The 20524-nt window shown below is 46.3% G+C and overlaps 1 protein-coding gene across 1 annotated transcript; it reads left to right on the forward strand.

Annotated features, from left to right (window-relative positions):
- Window positions 1-1718: 1718 nt before the first annotated feature.
- On the forward strand, window positions 1719-18958 carry DRC1 (dynein regulatory complex subunit 1). The gene is made up of 17 exons (XM_060250581.1): window positions 1719-1918; window positions 3339-3426; window positions 4119-4231; window positions 5043-5226; window positions 7337-7474; window positions 8761-8847; window positions 9212-9334; window positions 9963-10102; window positions 10552-10686; window positions 11066-11301; window positions 12333-12511; window positions 12695-12784; window positions 15680-15766; window positions 16132-16334; window positions 17131-17274; window positions 17717-17819; window positions 18799-18958. The coding sequence occupies exons 1-17, from the start codon at window positions 1734-1736 to the stop codon at window positions 18859-18861; spliced, it is 2298 nt and encodes a 765-aa protein (XP_060106564.1). The 5' UTR covers window positions 1719-1733; the 3' UTR covers window positions 18862-18958.
- Window positions 18959-20524: the final 1566 nt, after the last annotated feature.

Consider the following 20524-nt stretch of genomic DNA (forward strand, 5'->3'; position numbering starts at 1 on the left):
AAAACCAAGTGCCATCAAGAGGTCCACCAGTGGGGCTAGAAGTCCTCCCAAGCACAAGAATACAGAGCATAACTGCCCCAGACAGAGAGTTCCAACGATAAGCTGTGGCTAATAGCCACTGATGGACCTATGCTCCATGTGCTTATCCATTCCCCTCTTGAAGCTGTCTATGCTTGTAGCCGCCACCACATCCTTTGGCAGTGACTTCCACATGTTAATCACCCTTCCTTTTATCAGTTCTAACCCAATTGCTCAGCAATTTCATTGAATGCCCATGAGTTCTTGTATTGTGAGAAAGGGAGAAAAGTACTTCTTTCTCTACCTTCTCTATCCCATGAATAATCTTGTAAACCTCTATCATGTCACCCCTCAGTCGACGTTTCTTCAAGCTAAAGAGCCCCAAGTGTTTTAACCTTTCTTCATAGGAAAAGTGTTCCAACCCTTTAATAATTCTAGTTGCCCTTTTCTGGACTTTTTCCAATGCTATAATATCCTTTTTGAGGTGCAGTGACCAGAATTGTACACAGTACTCCAAATGAGGCCGCACCATGGATTTATACAAGGGCATTATGATACTGGCTGATTTGTTTTCAATTCCCTTCCTAATAATTCCCAGCATGGCGTTGGCCTTTTTTATTGAATGAATTGCAGAAGTATAAATAATGAACATAAGAGAAGCCATGTTGGATCAGGCCAATGGTCCATCCAGTCCAACACTCTGTGTCACACAGTGGCCAAACCCACCCCACCCCCCAAGTGCCATCAGGAGTTCACAAACTCAGTCCCACCACATTCCCCCAGGGGAAAAAGGCCTGCAGCTGCCCCCAAAGCATAAATGGGAACGTGAAGCTGCACTTGTGCTCGTGGTCAGTACTGTACAGATTCTGTTAGGGGAGCCATAGGTTGTGCTGAGAAATTAGAAGCAGCAGGGTCAGTGTGCATATAATCAAAAGATGGGAGAAACACAGTTAGTGCTTTAAAGGGAGGAAGAATTTCAAGATTTACACAGGCAGATCTTGAATTCAGCAGGAGCTCACAGGAGCACAGCTCCTGAACCTGAGGGTTCCACCTCTTCCCACCTACCTACCTTGTCCACGGAATAGTAGGTGCTGCTATATAACAATCCCTAGATGAGCTCCATCACCTGTTTTTCTACAAAATGTACAGGTAATGAGTAAACGGGGCTAAGGATCAAATTTAGCATCCACCATCACCATAGAAAAGAGTATTACTTTATTTTCAATTCTTTATTTTTTTAAAAAAAAAAAAACTTTATTTGAATAAAATAGCCACTGATGGACCTATGCCACTGATGGACACTGATGGACCTATAATTTATAAATTATAAATACATCTCTTGCCAATTACAAACTACAACTGCAAATAAGTCCCCCATTACGGTGTTACAGTTGTTACACATTATCAGCACGAAATAAATTCATCTCCCTTTTCCCCATCGTTCAGAATCAGATCCCTACAAAATCAATCTGTTTTCACGCTGACGGAATAATCGGGGAACAGATGCGCTGATACATTCGCTGGGCAAAAGGATTTATGGGGCATACGCAGAATGAGGCAAGGCAGGCTCGCGGCGCTTCCCTACGTGGTTGCTGCGGCAACGGAGGCAAGCAGGCATGCGCAGAAGGATTCGAGCCTAGCACCGCCTCGTCGCGTAGCCACGGCAACAGCGGCATCAGCCAGCGAGGCCCGCGGTAGTGGAGCGGATCGTCGCGATGAGCGGCGCCGAGGCCGAAGCTGGTGCTGAAGCCGAGCCAGATGCAGAGGGGGCCGCCGGCGGTGGCGTAGTTGGTGGCGGCACCACGCGCATCAGGGTGCCCAACTTGAACTCTGATGACCCGCAGGAGCGAATCGCCGCCCGCCGACTCCGTATCGCTGCCCGACTAGAGGCCAAGCGCAGGTCCGTGTATCCGTTGGAACAGCGCCCCCGCCGGCAAGACTTCCGTTGCCTGAAAGACCCCGCAGCTTCAGAGGGCAGACGCTCTGGCATAACCTTTCCACCAGCTCCCTGACCTTTCCAAATCCCACCTTTCCCAGGCACCACCCCCATTCTCCAGGAGTTTCCCAAGCTGGTAGCTCTTTCCCTCCTACATCCCTTACTGGTCATTAAGGACAGACAGACCATATCCAGCAGGACTGTAGCCAGGATTCTTGGAGCAAAACAAAAACAGAAGAGAACAGGCTTTTTATCTGCAACAGGACCATGAAAAAGAAATCCTGTGTTAATACTTCCCCATTTAGTTGCAGCACTGGGGAGCACAAGCACAGTGTTTAAAGGGTTGGGGGACTGCAGGGATGACTAGAATGATTACAGCTTTGGAACACTTTCCCTATGAAGAAAGGTTAAAACGCTTGGGGCTCTTTAGCTTGGAGAAACATCGATTGTGGGGTGACATGATAGAGGTTTACAAGATTATTCATGGGATGGAGAAGGTAGAGAAAGAAGTACTTTTCTCCCTTTCTCACAATACAAAAACTCATGGTCACTCAATGAAATTGCGGAGCAGTTGGGTTAGAACGGATAAAAGGAGGTACTTCTTCACCCAAAGGGTGATTAACATGTGGAATTCACTGCCACGGGAGGTGGTGGTGGCTACAAGCATAGCCAGCTTCAAGAGGGGATTAGATAAAAATATGGAGCAGAGGTCCATCAGTAGCTATTAGCCACAGTGTGTGTGTGTGTTTATTTATTTATTTATTTATTTCTGGCCACTGTGTGATACAGAGTGTTGGACTGGATGGGCCATTGGCCTGATCCAACATGGCTTCTCTTATGTTCTTATGACCAGTTTCTTCATCCTGGAGCTGGATCCTCCCAATCAAGCAGGACTGGAGTCCCTAGCCATGATGTCACTGCCCCCCTTCTCCATACAAATTGGCTGTGTGTGGCCCTGCCTGGAAATGTTACTTTGGATTCATACTAGCTGTTTAATTGCCAGGATTCACTCCCCCCTTTTTCCAGGCAGTCGATGTGATGGCATGGTCAAGCTGTTGCATTCCATTATTTTTTGTTGTGAAGGATGCCTGCTGGCCAGATGACTTGTGACTTCAGTGTGGATGGCTGATGGATTTGATAGTCCTTTCTCCTCAGCTTGTGAAACACATGTTGACTTTTTACTTGTTTTTGTTCATTGTTTCATTTGATCAGAAGCTGAAATCTAAACTACAGGAAGCCTACTTCTTTTGAAGCCATATCTCTGTCCACATCTTATTTCTGAGGCAATATCTGTGTTGTTGTATTGATTCTGGGAATACCTAGACATATTTCTAGTATCTTACAGAGTGGGTGTATTGAGTTTTTGCATGTTTCCCTTCCCCAGAGAGGCTCTTGGAGAAGATCCAGATCTAAAGAAGCTTGTGGAGGAAGAAAAGAGCCGGAGCTACAAACAAATAGAAGAGAGCAGACAGGTTAGGACTAAGCAGTCGATTCTGTCTTTGAGCACAAGATCTGGAACAGATATTAGAGACTGAATTCCCCCTGGGCCAGCTGCAATATTCAGCAATCACAGCCACCACCAGTGTTCCACATTCAGAACTTCTGTGTCACTTTGCCTTGCATGAAAAGCAGTAAAGATAGTTCTTTGAATCACTGCTGTATATCAGGCATAAGCTGGACTTCCAAAGGTAAACACTGGTGTCATTAAACATGGAGGTCTGATAATCTTTCTTACTCTTCCACCAACTAATGAGCCTTTTGATAATGTGGCTTCCATTCATTATCAATGCTCTGTGTTCAATTACACCAGTGTTTGGCTTTGGAAGTCCAGTTTCTGCCTGATACACAGCAGTGATTCTCCAATGAGAAAGTTTGATTACAAAAACAAGAAACTCCACCAGGATCTTGTTTGGAACTGTGGAGTATCTTTGGAATTTGCCACATGAATTATTGCTTATTTGATGTTTTTGGGCACTCTTGTGTCCAGGACTTTTGGCTTTAAGGAGCTACTTATGTATGGACATGGTATTTGGATGTATACGCTTTGGAGAGTGTAAATAACAGTATACATTTGGCATTTAGTGTTATATGGCTTGATTATGCACAGTGTTCTGATTGCTACTGTGTGCCTTGGTTGTTCTCTTGATCCTCCATGTGTGTTCAGAGACTGGCCAAACTACTGCTCGATGGCACACAACTGGTGACAAACATCCAGGTGGCAGCAGATGCTCGGGAGGCGCAGAGGAGGTCAGAGGAAGAGGAACTGAGTCGGCAGAGGTAAGCAGTAAGCCTGAATGTCCAGAATTATGTGCCTTCTTTGACAAGTCTGTGGGATATTGCATTTAAACAAAGGGAAGGAAAATGACATCAGTGTCCTGTTTTAATATTCCGGTTTGAAGGGATGAATCCCAGCTCTCAGCATGTGAGCCTGCTTTATCAGTTTAGCTGTCCATGTAATCCCATGCTATCTCCTCTAACTGGCAGCAGCTCTTCAGAGCCTTAAAATTTAAGACTCTTTCCTGGTCCTGCTACTTGAGATCCCTTTAACAGAAGATGGCAACAGGTGAACATGGGAGAGTCTGCCTGAAAGGTGTGTGCTAATTAAGGTGTGACAGAGCACTGTGCATGGTCACGTGCAGTTTCCCTACATTATATTTCTGTATTGACTGCATTTTCTGAAGATCCATTCTCATTCTGATGAGACACCCCAACTTGTGGATTGCACTGCCTCATAGAGTATTTGTGGAATTGTACCTTCATTACATTGGCTGGTTTAGTGCTGTTATGCTAGAATAAACGTTAAGGAAAAGATACTGCGAAGAGGCAGTACCAACCAGTGTGGCATAGATTGAGCAATGTGCCATTTCGGCTGATCTTGCTAAGCTCAGGTCTGCCATTTGCACTGGTAGCATGTCTGGCATACTAATACCCTTGGTCCTTGGTAAGGTAACTGAAAGCAAAGGCTGAGATCTTTGCTCATCATTTGCTTGTCACACTCCCCAGCAGTTCACAATGGCTTTATGCCATTCTGAGCGAGAGCGCTGTTTTAAACTCACTGTAAGGGTTTCATACTGACGGCTGCTTGCAGGCTCGAGAAGCTGGAAAATGAAGCCAAAGCCAACCAGGACAAGTTTGATGAGATCACCTCCAAGTGGGGCACTGCCAAGGAGAAGACCATCCCCCAAGACTTGTGGGACGTGCTTAACCTGCAGCAGCAGCATTGTGCACTCCTGATTGAGGAGAAAAACAAGCTCATCAGTGAGCTGCAGCAGGTGAGGAGGAGGGGCCAGAGCAGCTCATCATATGACTGAGAACAGTAGCCCAGTGAGGGGAAAGGGAACCAAGAAATGTGTTTTGCTTAGAGAAAAGATTAAGGGAAACGTTGCCAGAGAATAGTGTTTTAGATCAGCAAATCTCTGTGTAATTTTACAGCACGTGCTGTTCTAGTCAGTATGTCCGTATGTCCACTTGGATTTTACACATGTGGGACTTTTGCAGAGGTCTCTCAGCTTACAGTGATTTAACCCAAACGATTGAGTGCCTGATACATGTATTTATTTATAACATTTTTGTGCCACCTTCCCACCCTGATCAGGGTCTCTAAGGTGGTGATCAGTCAAAACCTTAAAAGAGATTTTAAAATGAACAGAAACAATTCAAAACTTATCTAATGGCGATTAAATAGTTCACGTCCCCCTTCTGACTTGTGGAGGACTGGCCTGCCTGACAGGGTTGTTGTTGTCAGGCCTAGATTTTTCTGAGGGAGCCCACTCCCTGGGTTTCTTTGCTGGTGCCACCCACATAGACATACCCAAGTCTCCCTCTATCTCATTGAGGATGGTGGCTGCCTCCTCCACAGTTTTTAACTTTTTGTCCCTGAGGACCCATTTGACCTGAGGAGGGATCAGGCTGTAAAATTGCTCCAGCCCTATCAGGTTTCTTAGCTCCTCAAAGGTGGTGACTTTGCTGCCTTCTATCAACCTGTTGAGGGCTCTCTCCAGCCTGCACCCCATCTGGGAATATGTCTCCCCAGACTTCCTTTTGATTTCACGGAAGGTTTTTCTGCTTTGCTCTGCCGTGAAGCCAAATCTGACCCTGACCCTTTCCTTGAACAGGTCATAATTTGAAGTCTCATCGTCCCTCATCTCTGAGTATATCTCACTCAGGCCACCACAGATCTGAGGGCGCAAATAAAGCATCCTGTCCCCATCAGCAATGCGCAAGTCATGGCATGTCCTCTCAAAGCTAAAAAAGAATGCTTACGCATCTTCTCCCTTATTGTACTTGGGAAACTTTTTCTGTTCTACAGGAGGCCTGTCCCTGTGAGGACTGGGGAATTCTGCCCTCACTTGGAATTCTTTGCTTTTGAGTGTATATCGCTGTTTTTCTTGTTCTCTCTGCCTTTCCCTCTCTCTTTCTTCCCTTTCTCTCGCTCTTTCTTCCCTTTCTCTGCTTGCATTTTGGCCATTTGTAACTGATATTCTCTTTCTGCCTTTTCTCTCTCTGCTTCAAGTTTTTCCCTCTCTAATCTCTCCATTCTCTCCGCCTTCTCTCTCTCTAATCTCGCCATTCTCTCAGACTCTTTCTCAGATGCTTCAATTCTGGCTTCAATTCTGGCTCTTTCGTTCTGTATTCTCATTTTTCTAAATCCTGACTGGGGTTCTCCCCAGTAGCTGCCTCATCAGGCTGGCCGTAATCTCCCTTTGCTTTTCCCGCCTTTTGTGGTGGTGCCATTTCTGACAGGAATTTCTCCTCAAAAATAGTTCTGAGGTATAAAAATATTAAAAAAATTGTTTCACCAAATGTGAAGATCTTTAAAATAAACAATAAAGCAGCAGGCTTCAGAATCCTACTAGATTCTACTTCAGGCTGGCTGTGCCTTCTGGGCACTCAGAATGCTGTTACTTCAGATGTTTATCCCTAGGCTTCGGCAGTGCCAAATCATAAAAATAACAAACCACAATCACTTTTTTCACACACAAATAGAGAACTCCTGACTGGTGTTAGTATATTCTCCCTCACAGACCCTCTCACACTAGCTATCTTCCAGGACTCGCATACTGATGCATCTCCGAAGACTCTCTGGCTCAGAGTAAAATCCTGAGGTGTTTTTCTCCTAAGCAAGCCTCAAATGGATACTTTTTCATTGCTCGGGCAACGTTCCAGCCGATCGCTGCAAGCCTGTTCCTCAGCTACTCAGGCTGAGTTCTTGAGTCCGTCACAGGGGCTACTTGCACAACCAAGCCAAAACCCTAAAAACGGGCTTGTTCCAGCATCAGATTTATGCAGACTGGAAAAATTCAGATGGTTGATAAGAAGCTGACAAGGGTGCAGCTGTGTTCAAGAGTAATGTGTGAATTGATGCTGGCTTTTGCCTTCCAGGAGCTGAAGAGCAAAGATGACCAATATGTGAAGGACCTCAAGAAGCAGTCAGATGATATTAACCTTCTGCTGGAGCGAATGGAGGAGCAGATCAAGAATGTTATGAGAAACTACCGTCGAGAACTCTTGCAGATTGAGGTACTGGTGGAGCTTCCCTCCCTCCCCTCTGAAACCTGCTGGGTGACCTTGGGTCAGTCACAGTTCTCTCAGAGTCTCTCAGCCCCACCTACCTCACAAGGTTTCTGTTGTGAGGAGAGGAAGGTGTTTGTAAGCCACTCGACTCCTTTGAGTAGTGAAGGGCAAAACCAACTTCTCTTCTTGTAGAATCTGATCCAGCTGGCATGTAAGAGCAGACACCTTTCCTATCATGCAGAATCTTAATTATTTATCCGAAAGTTCAGGGTCATGAACTTTAGTGCCTGAAAGCATTGTGTCTGGCATTGTGTTTGGTGTTACTTGGTGTTGGGTTTGAGTTTATTGTATGTGCAGATCTGTTTCCTGTCTGTGACATATTAAAATACTGCTGTTAAAGTTTTGTGCACATCACTGAATTGTTTGGATACTTCCCCCTTCTTTGTGGAAGAAAAATACTGTCAAGTAAATCATTTCAACAGCCGAAGAAAAGTAGCATTGTGTCTTGCCCGAATAAAAAGATTGAAGTCAGCACCAAAAGGAGAAAAGAGGAGAGGGGACATAAAGTGAGCACCCCTGGAGTCCCAGATCTTGGGTGCTCCCTCCCACTGGGAGGGCTTGCTCTGTGGCTGCAGTCACTGAGAGATGGCCTTTTAGAAGGATTATGCCCATTGCCTGGGTCATCTCTATATTCCAGGGGTCAACTGGGGCTCCAGCGGGCTACTCTTGGCACACTGGACATCTAATATTTCTTTTGCCAGCATAGGCCAGATTTCCATTCAAGGCAGCAAACCTGGGGACAGTCACAGTTTAGAAAACTTTTTGTCAGAGGGAGAAGGCAGAGCACCCATGAAGAAAGGGAGAAGTGGGATGCCTGTCCCTTGGGGCTTCATGTCTAAAATGAGAAGTCAGGGCCAGGGTTAAATATTGCGTCAATGCTAATGTCAGATATTGACTTTAGAGTAGTGGCTTTTTACAGAGCAACATACCCATAAAACAAAGAGAAAGGCAGGCCCCTGCCATAAATGGATGACAGTATAAAATCCCTGGCATGCTTAAGGTTCCAGGTTCAGCCCCCGGCATCTCCAGTGAAAAAGACTAGAAAGCATGTGATAGGAAATACCTCAGCCAGAGACTCTGCCAATCCCAGTAGACAATGCTGACCTTGATAAATGAGCAGTCTGCACCCAGTATATGGTTCGGGTGTTTAATTCTGCTGTAGAACTAAGCTGTGGCATTGCAAATGGATCCTCAGCTTGAACTATGCTGCACTTTCCCTCCCTCATTTGCAGAAGGCCTTTGAACTGGAGCGGCGTGAACAACTGTCAAGCAACAAGAAGAAATGGGAGCAAGCTATGCAAGCCCTCAACCAGCAAGAGGTAAGGGGAAGGTAAACTGCTTGTTCCCCTGTCTGAAAGAAGCTTTCTGAGAGTGTGTGCATCCCTGATTAGCGCTGAAGGACAAGACTTTTGGCAAGAAGAGTCAGAATTATATGTGTTTAGAATTATATGTGTTTATACAATAATAATACGTATAATATGTATAATACGTATGTGCTTTCTGTTTCCTTTTTCAGATTTTTTTTAAGCTGGCTAGTGGGAGGGGTGGGCGATCTGGGACTGATGCATGTAGCCAGGATCAAATTTCTGCCTTAATTTGATGAGGGTAAAGCAACTGGGCTTGGGCAGGCCCCTCATCCAGTCAGGGCCCTGACCTTTGTGTGCCTTCTTTTTTTTGGCCTAGTTGGAGTTTATGACAGCCCGCCTGAAGAAGGTGGAAGAATATGAGTGGGAGTTGAATCGGCTGCGGATACAAGATGCCGAGGAATACAATGTTATCAAGATCAAGTTGGAGCATGATGTGCAGGTATGACAGGAAAATGGCCCCTGGGGACTCATGCACTGGTTCTCTGAGTGCTGTGGGAGCACTGTCCCAAGGATGATGTGAAGGTGGTTGTGCCACTTCTGCAGGAAATCTTCCTTGAAGGCTCTGTAATTCATTTGATAGGATGGCTTGCTAACAGTTCTCAGGAAGTAGTAGGCTTGCAGTGAAGTCTGGTAGTCAGAAATAGTTTCTTGGTGGTCCAGAGGAATTGTAGATCCCTTGAATCATTACTTGACACTGGAACGAGTAGCAGGAATGGAACCTCTAAGATTGATGTTTTGATTCTCATCTGGTGCTTTTCATAGAACTTCAGCATTGGATCATAACGTGAATCGTATCCAGCCTATTACCTCTTTTTTAAAAGTTCCTTTTCTCACCTTCCCAGCTTATTCCCCTAGGTTTTGACCAGGTTTTGATCTCACTGCATCTTTTCATCAGGGGACATCACCACATCTTGCTGTAAATCTGTGGAATAGGTTTCCTCTTTAACTTCCATTTTTGGTGACTCCTATTTTTGCTGGGGGGAAAATTGGGATCATTGTGATCAAGATCAGTGGTGAATGTTATGTCCTGATAGCAGCTTAGTGAGTCTTTTCTTTTGGAATGCCAGATCCTAGAGCAACAACTCCAGCAAATGAAAGCCACATACCAGCTGAACCAAGAGAAGCTGGAGTACAACTTCCAGGTGCTGAAGAAGCGAGATGAGGAGAATACCATTATCAAATCTCAACAAAAGCGGAAGCTCAATCGGTAAAGGAGCAGGATACCTGCCACCCCCAGTTGCCTCTGTGCTCCCTTTTGGGGTCACTGTCCTGGAGAGACGATGTCCTGGATTGTGGCTATGGTGTTCATGCCCTGGGAAGCTGTGGCCGATCACACCTCTGATGGCAGGCAATTGGGTGATCAGGTTGTGCGTTCCATTCACCCCTAAGGACTGCAGGCCTTATAACTGTCCAGGGGCAGAGAGGGAGCCTTTGCTGAGATGCTGGATGTTACATGATTAATTGCCTGGCTGGGTTGAACTTGCATCCTTTTCCTGAGGATGGCAGGACTGAGCACCTGGGGTTGTCTCAGGTAGAGTGGGAGTCTGGCTCTTTCCAACGCTCCCTTTCTAGCTCTAGCCACCCTCAAGTGCTGGTTCGCTTGGCCACTTTCCCTTTTCCACCTTTGCCACTATAGCTCCACTTATCCTCTTTCAGGTTGCATGATGTGCTCAACAACTTGCGCCAGAAACTGGCCAAGCAGATCAAGCAGTACCGTGAGGAGAACCAAACGCTGACGGCTGACTACAAGCGCATTGTAGAGCAATATAAGGACCTGCAGAGGACCATGAGGTGCGATGGCCTGCTTGGTGGCAGGGATGGAAGGAATACTTTGGCAGGAGGAAGTGGTGCAGACACACTAGGGTGGGATCCAGCCAGCATTTTCAGTCAATTGCCTAATTCCCCTCCTTATCCCAGCCCCATCTGCACATCTCTTTTGTCTCCAAGGGCTCCAGCATAGCCTTTTTGATGGCCAAAGGGGACTTTCTCCTTCCTTTTTCTCCAGTGGAAAAAGTTGGTTGGATCCAACCCGTGGACACCTGATTGTATTCTGACACCACAAGCAGCTTCCAGGGCTCAGCCTCAGCAGTTCGTAGGGACAGCTGGCCGCCATCTGTGGCCTTGCTTCCAGCTGAATGAAGGAAGCTGCCTGCCTGTTCTTTTTACGCAGACACTTTGCCACCGTGGACGCTGAGCACTTTTTGGAGGTGTGGCTGATGAATGAGGAGGAGGCCAAGGGGCTGATCCGCAAAGCCCTTGATGCTGACCGGGTCATCAACATCCAGCAGTTGGGGCTACCCTGGACAGAGCCGGACAGCTGGTTTCTGCATAATGTGGGGCCCATCACACATCACAAGAAGAAGAAGTCGGCCACTGAGCTGGCCCGGGAGGTTATCATGATGGAATGTAAGCATAGTTTTCCTCCAGGTCCTTCACCTAGCCTGGGGGTGGGGGGTGTTCTCTACTGAAGACTTTGCTGCAGATCCTGCAAAGAGGAGACATGTAGTACAAGCCTTAGTATGCTTACTCAAAAGTAAGTTCCATTGGCTTTAATGGGACTTGCTCACTTGTAAATGTGTTTTGGATTGCAGCTAAGATTCCACTAACACAATAAATGTGTAATCGTGGGGCAGTATATATTTCCCCCTCTTGTTACATTTATTCATTTTTATGCCATCCTTCCACGAGGAGCTTTGAGTGGTAAATTGAGTGCCCCACCACTGAATTTAGTCCTCACAACTACCTTTTGAGGTAGGTTATGCTAACAGAGAATAGTTTACCTCGGGTCACCCTCTGATCTGAGATTCCTAGTCTGACACTTAGTCTAACCATATAGTACACGATGTCAGCTGAAGTAGTTTGCTTAATATTTGAAGAACTCTGATTCCATGATCTCAGGTTTTCATTGGAGGAGTCACAAAGGAAGGCAAAGAGCCATGAGATCTTTTCTTGGAAATGAAGGACAGAATTTGTCTTTTGTCCAAAAGATACAAAAGTGGAGATTCCCTGAGAGGCTGAATTCTCCTGTCAAACAATCCACATTTTTCTGCAGGAGAAACTTATCTGCACTGTGCAGATGTACATATATGCACAGTTTCTGCTGCTAAATATAGGAAAGGGCAAAGAGCCCTTTGCAGCACTGAAGCCCCTTCTCTTTCCCATGAGGTCTCCTCAACCTCTCTTTCCGTCCTGAGGTTTTGGCCCCATCTTTTCAAGCATGTCTGTGGTCCACGAAGTATCAAATTGCATACTCACCTGTACATAACCCGCAGAATTCTTCCACATGGCAACGTTCTTCTCTTTGTGAATGTCCTTTGCTGTTGTTTTTGTTTGTAGAGAGGGTGTGTAAGGGTACATGCCTTCCAAGCAGAAATTCTTATCAGTGTTGGTCTCAAGCTTTCTTTGCAATGCCTTTGCCTCACTGCTCTTTACTGTAGCGAGCAAAGTAAAACGAGAGTCTACCACCCAGTCAGAAAGCGGTGCTCCAGAAGAGAAGGAAGTGGCCCCTGAGGAGGGTGACAAGGGGCCTGTCGAATCCGAGACAGAACTCCCGTATCTCTGGTCCATCTCACAAGCAACAGTCAAGCACGTATTGGAGCTCCTGTGTGATGAGTCGGTGGGTTGAAGACCTGGGAGCCATTTGTCATGTTACTTTCTGGGTCTGAAGCCTTGCTTTGCTGTTGTTTCGTGGCCCCCCCCTCGCATCTAATCCCAGGCTGAAGGCATTAGTACAGCATCAGCCACCTACTGTTTTCTGCCAAGAACCCTGGGGAATACTCTTTTCTCCTTGTCTTTCCAGGGCTTTGTGATTGAGAGCAAGCTGCGGGGGCTCCTCCAGCCTCTAGAGAAGCATGACCGCACCCTCATGAGACTGGACTCCATTTTCTCAGTGAGTTCTGATTCTGAGATGGGAAGATCAAGAAGGGTAACTGTGCTAGTCTGTCTGTAGCAGTAGAAAAGCGCACACCTGGCATCGGTAAAATCCTCAGCACTGAGGATTGCTGGGTCAATTCTCCACTTTTTTCATACAAAGAGTGGACGCTTGATAGATCCGGCACTAAAATTATTTAAGAGTAAGGTTCTACCACATCTTTTGTACGGTGCTGAAATATGGGGGTGGAACGAGAATGCTTTATCTAGTCTGGAGGTAGTCCAGAATCAATTCCTAAAACGAATTCTTGCTCTTCCTAGGGGCTCTCTTGCTGCCCTGATGAGGGCTGAAACAGGACTCCCTTCCATAAGAGCACGGGTACACTTAGTTATAATAAAACATTGGGGAAAAATAAAAAAACATTGGGGAAAAAGTAAATCCTCTCACCATGCTTCCTTTAATTACCGTTCACTTAATTTTCTGCTATTGAAAGATCACAGGCATTCTAGATACCTCAACAACATTATCCAAAGTTATTCTATTCCTGATGATCTCCCAGGGGCCCAAAATGACAATTCTCAATTTAGGGATTGGATATTTTTTTCAGATGCATTGCTAGATTGTTCTGTAATCCTAAAATTTAAAGTAGCCCCCTAGTTCAGACTAATCAGATCTGATCATCAGAGATCCCCATACCTGGTTTATCCAGATTTAATCTCAGATCATCCTTCACAGCTCTCCGCTTTCAGACTATGCAAACAACTCTGTTAACTGGTCAGTATTCCCACATCCCAACAGAACAATGTTTTGCATTTGTGGTTCACCTATGATAGAGAACCTCCCCCATTATATTCTGTCCTGTCCACTCTGTAAATTTCTGTCTGGAGTACTAGCCTCCTTAAAAGCACGTTCAGAAACTGAAAAGATTATATTTCTGTTATCTGACAATGATGCTCATGTGTCCTATAGAGTCTCTTTGCCCTTGCAGCAGAGAAGATAAGAGCAAGAGTAATATTAAATGCTGTAACTTCTTGAGGTTAACCTTTCTGGGGAACTTTTAAGGTGTTTTGTTGTTCAGGTTCTGTTTTGTAATGCCCAATGGCTATACACAGTAAATTTTTGACGACTGACAGTAGAAAAGAGCACACTGTATCTGAAGAAGTGAGCAGTGACTCATGAAATCTGCCACAAATTTTGTTAGTCTTTAAGGTGCCACTGGGCTCTTGCTCTTTTCTACTGTAATGGGAAGGTTATGGATGCAAGGATAGATTTTGATGGAAGGGTCTCTGTCCAAGGTGGAGAACCTGGGGCTGTCAGGAGTATCCCCAGGGAAGCTGATGGGTTGAGTTTTGCTGGGGATTGCCTGACTTGACTCTGGCTGTCTTGCCTGAAGGGGCTGGGTCTCTCTACAATTCCAAGCAAGACCCTTTCAGTCCTCTGAGCTACACTCTATTTCTACAGAGTAAAACTATAATGGATGGTTGCCCTGGCTTATGTCACTTATGAAGACCTCAGTCTCCAACAAATCACAGGAAGATTTTTGTCTTATTATTAGTTTCATTTTTTTTAAAAAAAAAACATCGTGCGTGTATGTATGTGCATGCTTGGAAGGCATGGTTGATTTCTGGCGACCCCTAGTGGGACTTGGACATTTCAGAGATATGCCTGCCCATCTCCCAGCCCCTGGTATTCCTTGGAGGACTCCCTTCCAGGTACTTGCCAGGGTCAGCCCTGCTTCGCTTTCGAGATCTGATAAGATCAGACTTGCCAGGGCTATGAAGCCTATTTGTGGTTTATTTTAAAGGAAAGGAAGACAGACGGGGGAGGCGTGGGGAAGAGATAAGGAGAGAGAAGAAGACAAGACATTGGATTTATATCCTGCCCTCCACCCTGAATCAGAGTCTCAGAGCAGCTCACAATCTCTTTTTCTCCCCCTCAACAAACACCCTTTGAGATGGGTGGGGCTGAGAGGACTCTCACAGCAGCTGTCCTTTCAAGGTCAACCTCTGCCATCGCTATGGCTGACTCAAGGCCATGCCAGCAGGTGCAAGTGGAGGAGTGGGGAATCAAACCTGGTTTTCTCAGATAAGAGTCCACACACTTAACCACTACACCAAACTGGCTACACCAAGCAGAAAGACAGGCTTGAGTAGTAAAAGCTAAAAAGTGGGGCCCATGTAGCAGGTGGGGGCTAAAGGGACAAAATGCTCTAATGAAACTGAGAGATGGAACCAAATGGAGAGCTATGGAGGTAAGGGCTGTCTGGTTCCCATTCCAGGCTGCAGCTTCGGGCATAGTTGGGTAAAGGGCCAAGAGCAAGGGGTCAGGTTTGGCTTCCACTGTAAAGGTGTCTCTCAATCGACAGTGGTGAGCATCTCTGAATGCAAAGTTCCTAACAACATGCAAGCCTCTCCCCCACACCTCCCCATCCATCATAGCAACAGGCACTCTGACCTTCTGCTTGTATGTATGTGCCCAGGACCCCTCTTTGACTTTGGCTGGTGTTTAGTTTGCCTCTCCCCTGCTAGCAAAGCTGTGGCTGTCTGGAAGATCAGAGTTGGGTTTTCAGAAAAATTACACTGCAGTACGCTTTCCATTTTCTGTCCACGGAGCTTCCTGATGTGGGAAAAGAGCTGGAAATTTCACTGGTACACACAGTCTGTTAGATACCACCTCGCTATATGAGGTTGCATAAATCACCATGGAAAACAGAGAACAGTTAAGAGATGTGCTTGAGCAGAGGCTTTGGTAACAGACTATAGACACCAGTGAAAGTCTGAGTTGTCTGCCTTTAGTCACTCAGGAAGAAACAATAAAGAAGCTCACACATCAGTGTGAGGACTGACATTCGCTACCATCTGGGCACTTGCCACTGATCCTGCTGACCTGTAATCTTTCTCTGCTTCTCCCCAGGCCCTATCAATTGATAATGAAGATGATTTGTATTACATGGTGGACTTCTTCATGAAGTACAAGGCTCAGTGCATGCTCTCCCTTGAGGTAATGATGTGGGTCTGGTGGGGAAGATTGTATTTAAAACTTGCCCAAACTGTCCTCCTGCACGAACATCCTGTAGGCAAATAAAGGCCCTCAGAAAATTCATGAAAAGGGAGCGATCAGAATATTGCTCCTCTCTGGTTTGCCTGCTACCAGTTGTGACAATGCAAGTTGTACTTTGTCCCAACACTGATAAAATTTATGTATTGTTAACATTTTCACCAAGCTTTCATTCATTTTAATTCTTTACAAGTTTCTCCCTGAGGCTGTTGTTTGCCAGTAAATGTTGGCCCAATCTTCCCTTGTAAATCTGGACAAACCCTCCTGACTGCCTGGAGGTCTCTGAGGGAATTCTCATTGTCATGTAGGAGACAGAAGTGAAGGTGGACACAGCTTCTGAAGAAGCACCTCAAGATGGGACAGCAACCAGTGAAGAAGAGGCCTCTTTTGTTACACGAGAGGAGGCCAAGGGTCTTGTGGTCTCAGCCATAGATCCCTCCACAATACGCATGCACCCCAATGACATCCTAAAGGCCCTCAGGGCTTTTGTGTGGGAATTCAAGGAGCCAAGGTAGGACTGAAAGTTTGGGGTGCTGAGGGGAGGGAATGGAATTTGCCAGAAGGGCAGGACATGGAGCAGAATGGAAGGAAGGAGCAAGTCTTGGTTGTGCTGCTGACTCGAGTCCCTGGGGAGCAGGTCGAAGTGGACACTACTTTCCTTCACCACATGTCCCAGGGGTGTTGTGAAAAAAAACAGGGAAAACACAAACCACTAGGAGTTCCTTAGAAGAAGGGCATTATAAAAGTTGGATAAATAAAGGAGGAGCTCATTTTGATGCAATGCCAAGCTGAGAAGCAGGCACCATATTTTCCTTTGCTGGCCAGTTCTGTGACCATTGAGATTGTGGCTCACATCCTGAGCTGCATTTCAAAAGTTTTCTTGCAAGGAGTGAGCGTCTGCTGTTGATACACAGACAAATGGCAGTCTAGTGGTTTAGTTTTGGTAATGTGAACCAACTTTTGCGCTTGCTAGCAGCTACCAAGGGTGATGGGATTAGCCTGGAGAGCCAGACTGTAGGACTAAGACTGGAGAAACCTGGGTTCAAATCCCCACTCCAAGCTTATTGGGCAAACTTGGGCCAGTCAGCCTAACCTACCTTGTAGGGTTGTTGTGAGGATCAACAATGTATGCTGCACTGAGCTCTTTGGAGAAAGGGTGGGCTAAAAATGGTGTGTATAGGTAGATGAGGTCCTGGATGCCCTATAGTGAGACGTGCAGCCCGGCCCCTGTCACAACCGGAAGATGACTTGGATCCAGCTGACTCTTTTGACTTCCAGCCCAGTCAGCCCCTCCCCCTTGCCTCTAGGGGGAAGCACCCAAGCTTGAAGCAAATTCATGAAGAGCGGGACACCTCCAAGGACTCAGAGTATTGGGACGCATTGACCCACATCATCCCGGATGGCAAGCTGAAACTGTGGGATGCATTAATAGAAGCCCTGCAGAAATATGAGTAAGTGATGGAAGTCCCTGCATCTGTATTTTGCAGGGCCAGTGAGGTGGAAACAGAACCTGGAAGGCAGCGGTTCAGATTGTGGGTTTCTGCCAAGAGGGCTCCTTGTGCAAGATGTCTTAGCCTAGAGTGGCCTCTGGTGGTGAGATGGGAGAATACTTGTTTCCTTTAAAAGCAAAGGCATCCCATCAAAACCTACCAGGGACCTGCTTTTTTGTACCCACATATTGGTTTTGCTTTGCGACCAGAAGTCTTTTTTTTCTTTGGCTTTTTAATTGGATCACTTTTTGAGCTAGTGAGGAAGGACTTTTCCATGGCTCAGTCTGGTAGGTCTGTCTCAAGTTTTTTTAAGGACACGGGATCACTACAAGAGCCAAGGACTTCTCTTGCCAATGGTAGGCCAAATGCTCTTTTGACCATTCTTTTTCTCCCATCTGTCCAGCTATGTTCTGACTCAGAGAGACAAGTTGATCACGGAGACCGATGGGCTGCAGAAGCAGAATGTGGAACTCCGGATGCTGCTCCATCAGTATTTGCATTCTCCAGTAAGTAAAGGGATGGGTTCCTGGGGAAGGAGTTACATAGAATGGGCTGTCTGTTTTAGGAGGAGAAGAGCCACTAGTAGCCAAAGCAAGGGGCAGGGACTCCCAGAAGGCTGTATATCATCTGTAGCTCTCTCTGGTCTCTGATGCTGCCAGTCATGAAGAGCTCTCACAGTCCCCAGGTCTCTACCCTTTCCGTGGTACTTGCAGCCTACATTTCTTCTACATTAATGCTAAATATAGCATTTGTAGGCAAAACAGTGACACAATCTTTGCCTGGAAGTCTTTAGATTAATCTGTGGAAGGGCCAAAATCATCTAGCAGGTGGGGTGGAGGCTGAGCCATCCTTAGCTATGAAGATCCATTGAAGGCCATTCTGCAGACTTGCAGGATACCAGGTCTTGGAGGTTTGCTGAGTCAGACAGATGGGCATATCTGTGTTTGTGGGGAGCCACGTATAGTCTCTGCAGGAGAAGAAAAAACATCACAAAGCAATGAACTGTGAACTGTGGCCTTTTCACAGAATGCATGCAGTATCTTCTAATCTAGTAGTGGACGTCTTTCTCATGTGAGATCATGAGTAAGGATTTCATCTGGTAATGGCTGTACCCACACTCATTACAGCAGCTCGACAGAAGGAGATGGCTCTGGCCACTTAGATTCAGTCATCTGTCATCTGTACATTCTCTAGCTCTATGATGTCAGGAATGTTTCCATGTTCCCACATTGCTTGGAAATCTGGGGAAACAGGGGCATTAAGTATGATAGTAGTTGACCCATTGTGTGTCCACAGCCTGCAGATGACTTGGTCCCCTCACATGGTCAAGGCTGCCAGATAGGAGGTTTCTACGCACACACCACCCCTCCCCTGAGTAATTGGTTTCACCTTCCGCCTAAGACTGGGCATATGCTGATCCGTGAATTATTTGGAGGCGCCGGGGAAGAACAAACTCTTACGGTGTGCCGTGCCTCTTTTTTGCAGGTCAATGCTGAGCTGCTGATCCCTCCCACCCACCTCCTGAACCTGCACCTCAGTTCCCCATGATTTTCTCGTCTGCAGGAGTAGCAAGGCCAGTTGCTTCCCTGGCAGCAGCATCTCTTCTTTGCCTGGTGTATGAGTGGGAGTTGTTCCAGGAAACCTGCTTGGGTTTACTTCCAGGGAGGCATGTGGGGATGAACAAGGTGGGCCTGAGGCTTCTCTATTACCCTTGAATGCTCATGCAGGCGATGTACGGATGAGCAGCCTCCTTTTTGCAATGAGCCACAGAACAGCCCCCTCTCTCTTTTTTGCCTGGCAGAGGCCGGATGCAAGAACTTTGGGGGGGGGGAGGGAGGGGGGGTGTTAGGTAAATTGAATTGGTTTTGCAAGTGCTCTGATCCACATCCCAATTTGGGCAATCCACAGCATTCCAGAGCATTGACAAAAAAAAACCCAAACAGCATCGCAGCCACTCTCGCCAACCCTCCAGAAATATTAACTGTAGGGCACAACCCTTTCCCCAGGTACGTTCTCTTAAATCACCCGATGCAGCCAGAGAAGTTAGCCTGCTTCCTGTCCATCACTTGCGCCAAGCAGGGTTCCAGGCATGTCGCGGGAGAGGGACAGGGTGAGGGACAGAACAGGCAGGTGGAACCGGAGCTGCCTCTTTATATAAAAAACTACTTTTGGTGCAGTAAGTCCTGGTTAACTCACATGGATCACAGCAGCTCAGGGTAGATCCTGGGTGGGTTGCATAGAAGGCTGGAGACTGGGGGCACATCTACACCTTGTCTAATTCTGGCTATCTCCTTGCCTGCTTGTGTGTTCATTGCAAGAATGCTTGAGGGAAGGGTGGTTTGTAAGTGTTGCACGGGAGAAGAAGCAAATAAAATGGTTGACCAATTTTCCCATTTCTTGGTCTGATTTTTGCTGCCTCCTGAGGAGCCAACAGAATAGATTGGGGAAGGGGATGCATGTTAATTTATCTGTGTTTGTCATCTGCAATTGCTGTTCTCCACCCAACTTTTGTTGTTTTTAAAGTGACTCTCTAATCTTCTTGAGCAGTGAAATTAAGCATGAAATTAAGTGAACAAGGCGTGAATGCAAAGCCCAGGCGTGGAACTGCATCACTGTGAGGGCCTTAGGTTTCTGCTCCTTGGTCTCACGCACCTTTTAATTCAGCCCTAGCTCTAGTTCTTGCCTGGCTGTCTCACTCTGGCCAGCTAGCAAGCATCGTACTTGCCCAGTTTCAAATTCTATCTGTGATCTTTGCCTGGAGCAGAACATTTGAACATTTAAGATCTGTGTAGTATTCTATTTTCAAAACTGACCGCCTCGATGCCTTTGGAAAACTCACCAGGGGGTATGAAAGTGACGGCTCTCTCTGTAATTTCTCCCCAACAGGCAGGCATGAGAGATACACTGCTTCTGAAAGTGGAGGGTCCATGTAGATATCTTTACTAATAGCCATTGATAATTCACTATAATTTGATTGCAGTCTCCTCACTGATCTTGTTTTCTTTATTCTTAAACTAACCACTGTAGTGTTTCCTCACTGGAAAGGTGCTTCAACCCTTTAGACGTTTTAGCTTTCCTGTGCCCTTTTTGAGAAGGGGTGACCAGAACTGTTCAGTATTCTGAATGGGATTACATCACAGATTTATTTAGAAACACTGAAGTGCATCCTGGTGTGTGTGTGGGGGGGGCATTTTAAGGATTTCAGGAGACT

This window comes from Heteronotia binoei, chromosome 1, assembly GCF_032191835.1.
Source record: "Heteronotia binoei isolate CCM8104 ecotype False Entrance Well chromosome 1, APGP_CSIRO_Hbin_v1, whole genome shotgun sequence".
NCBI lineage: Eukaryota > Metazoa > Chordata > Lepidosauria > Squamata > Gekkonidae > Heteronotia > Heteronotia binoei.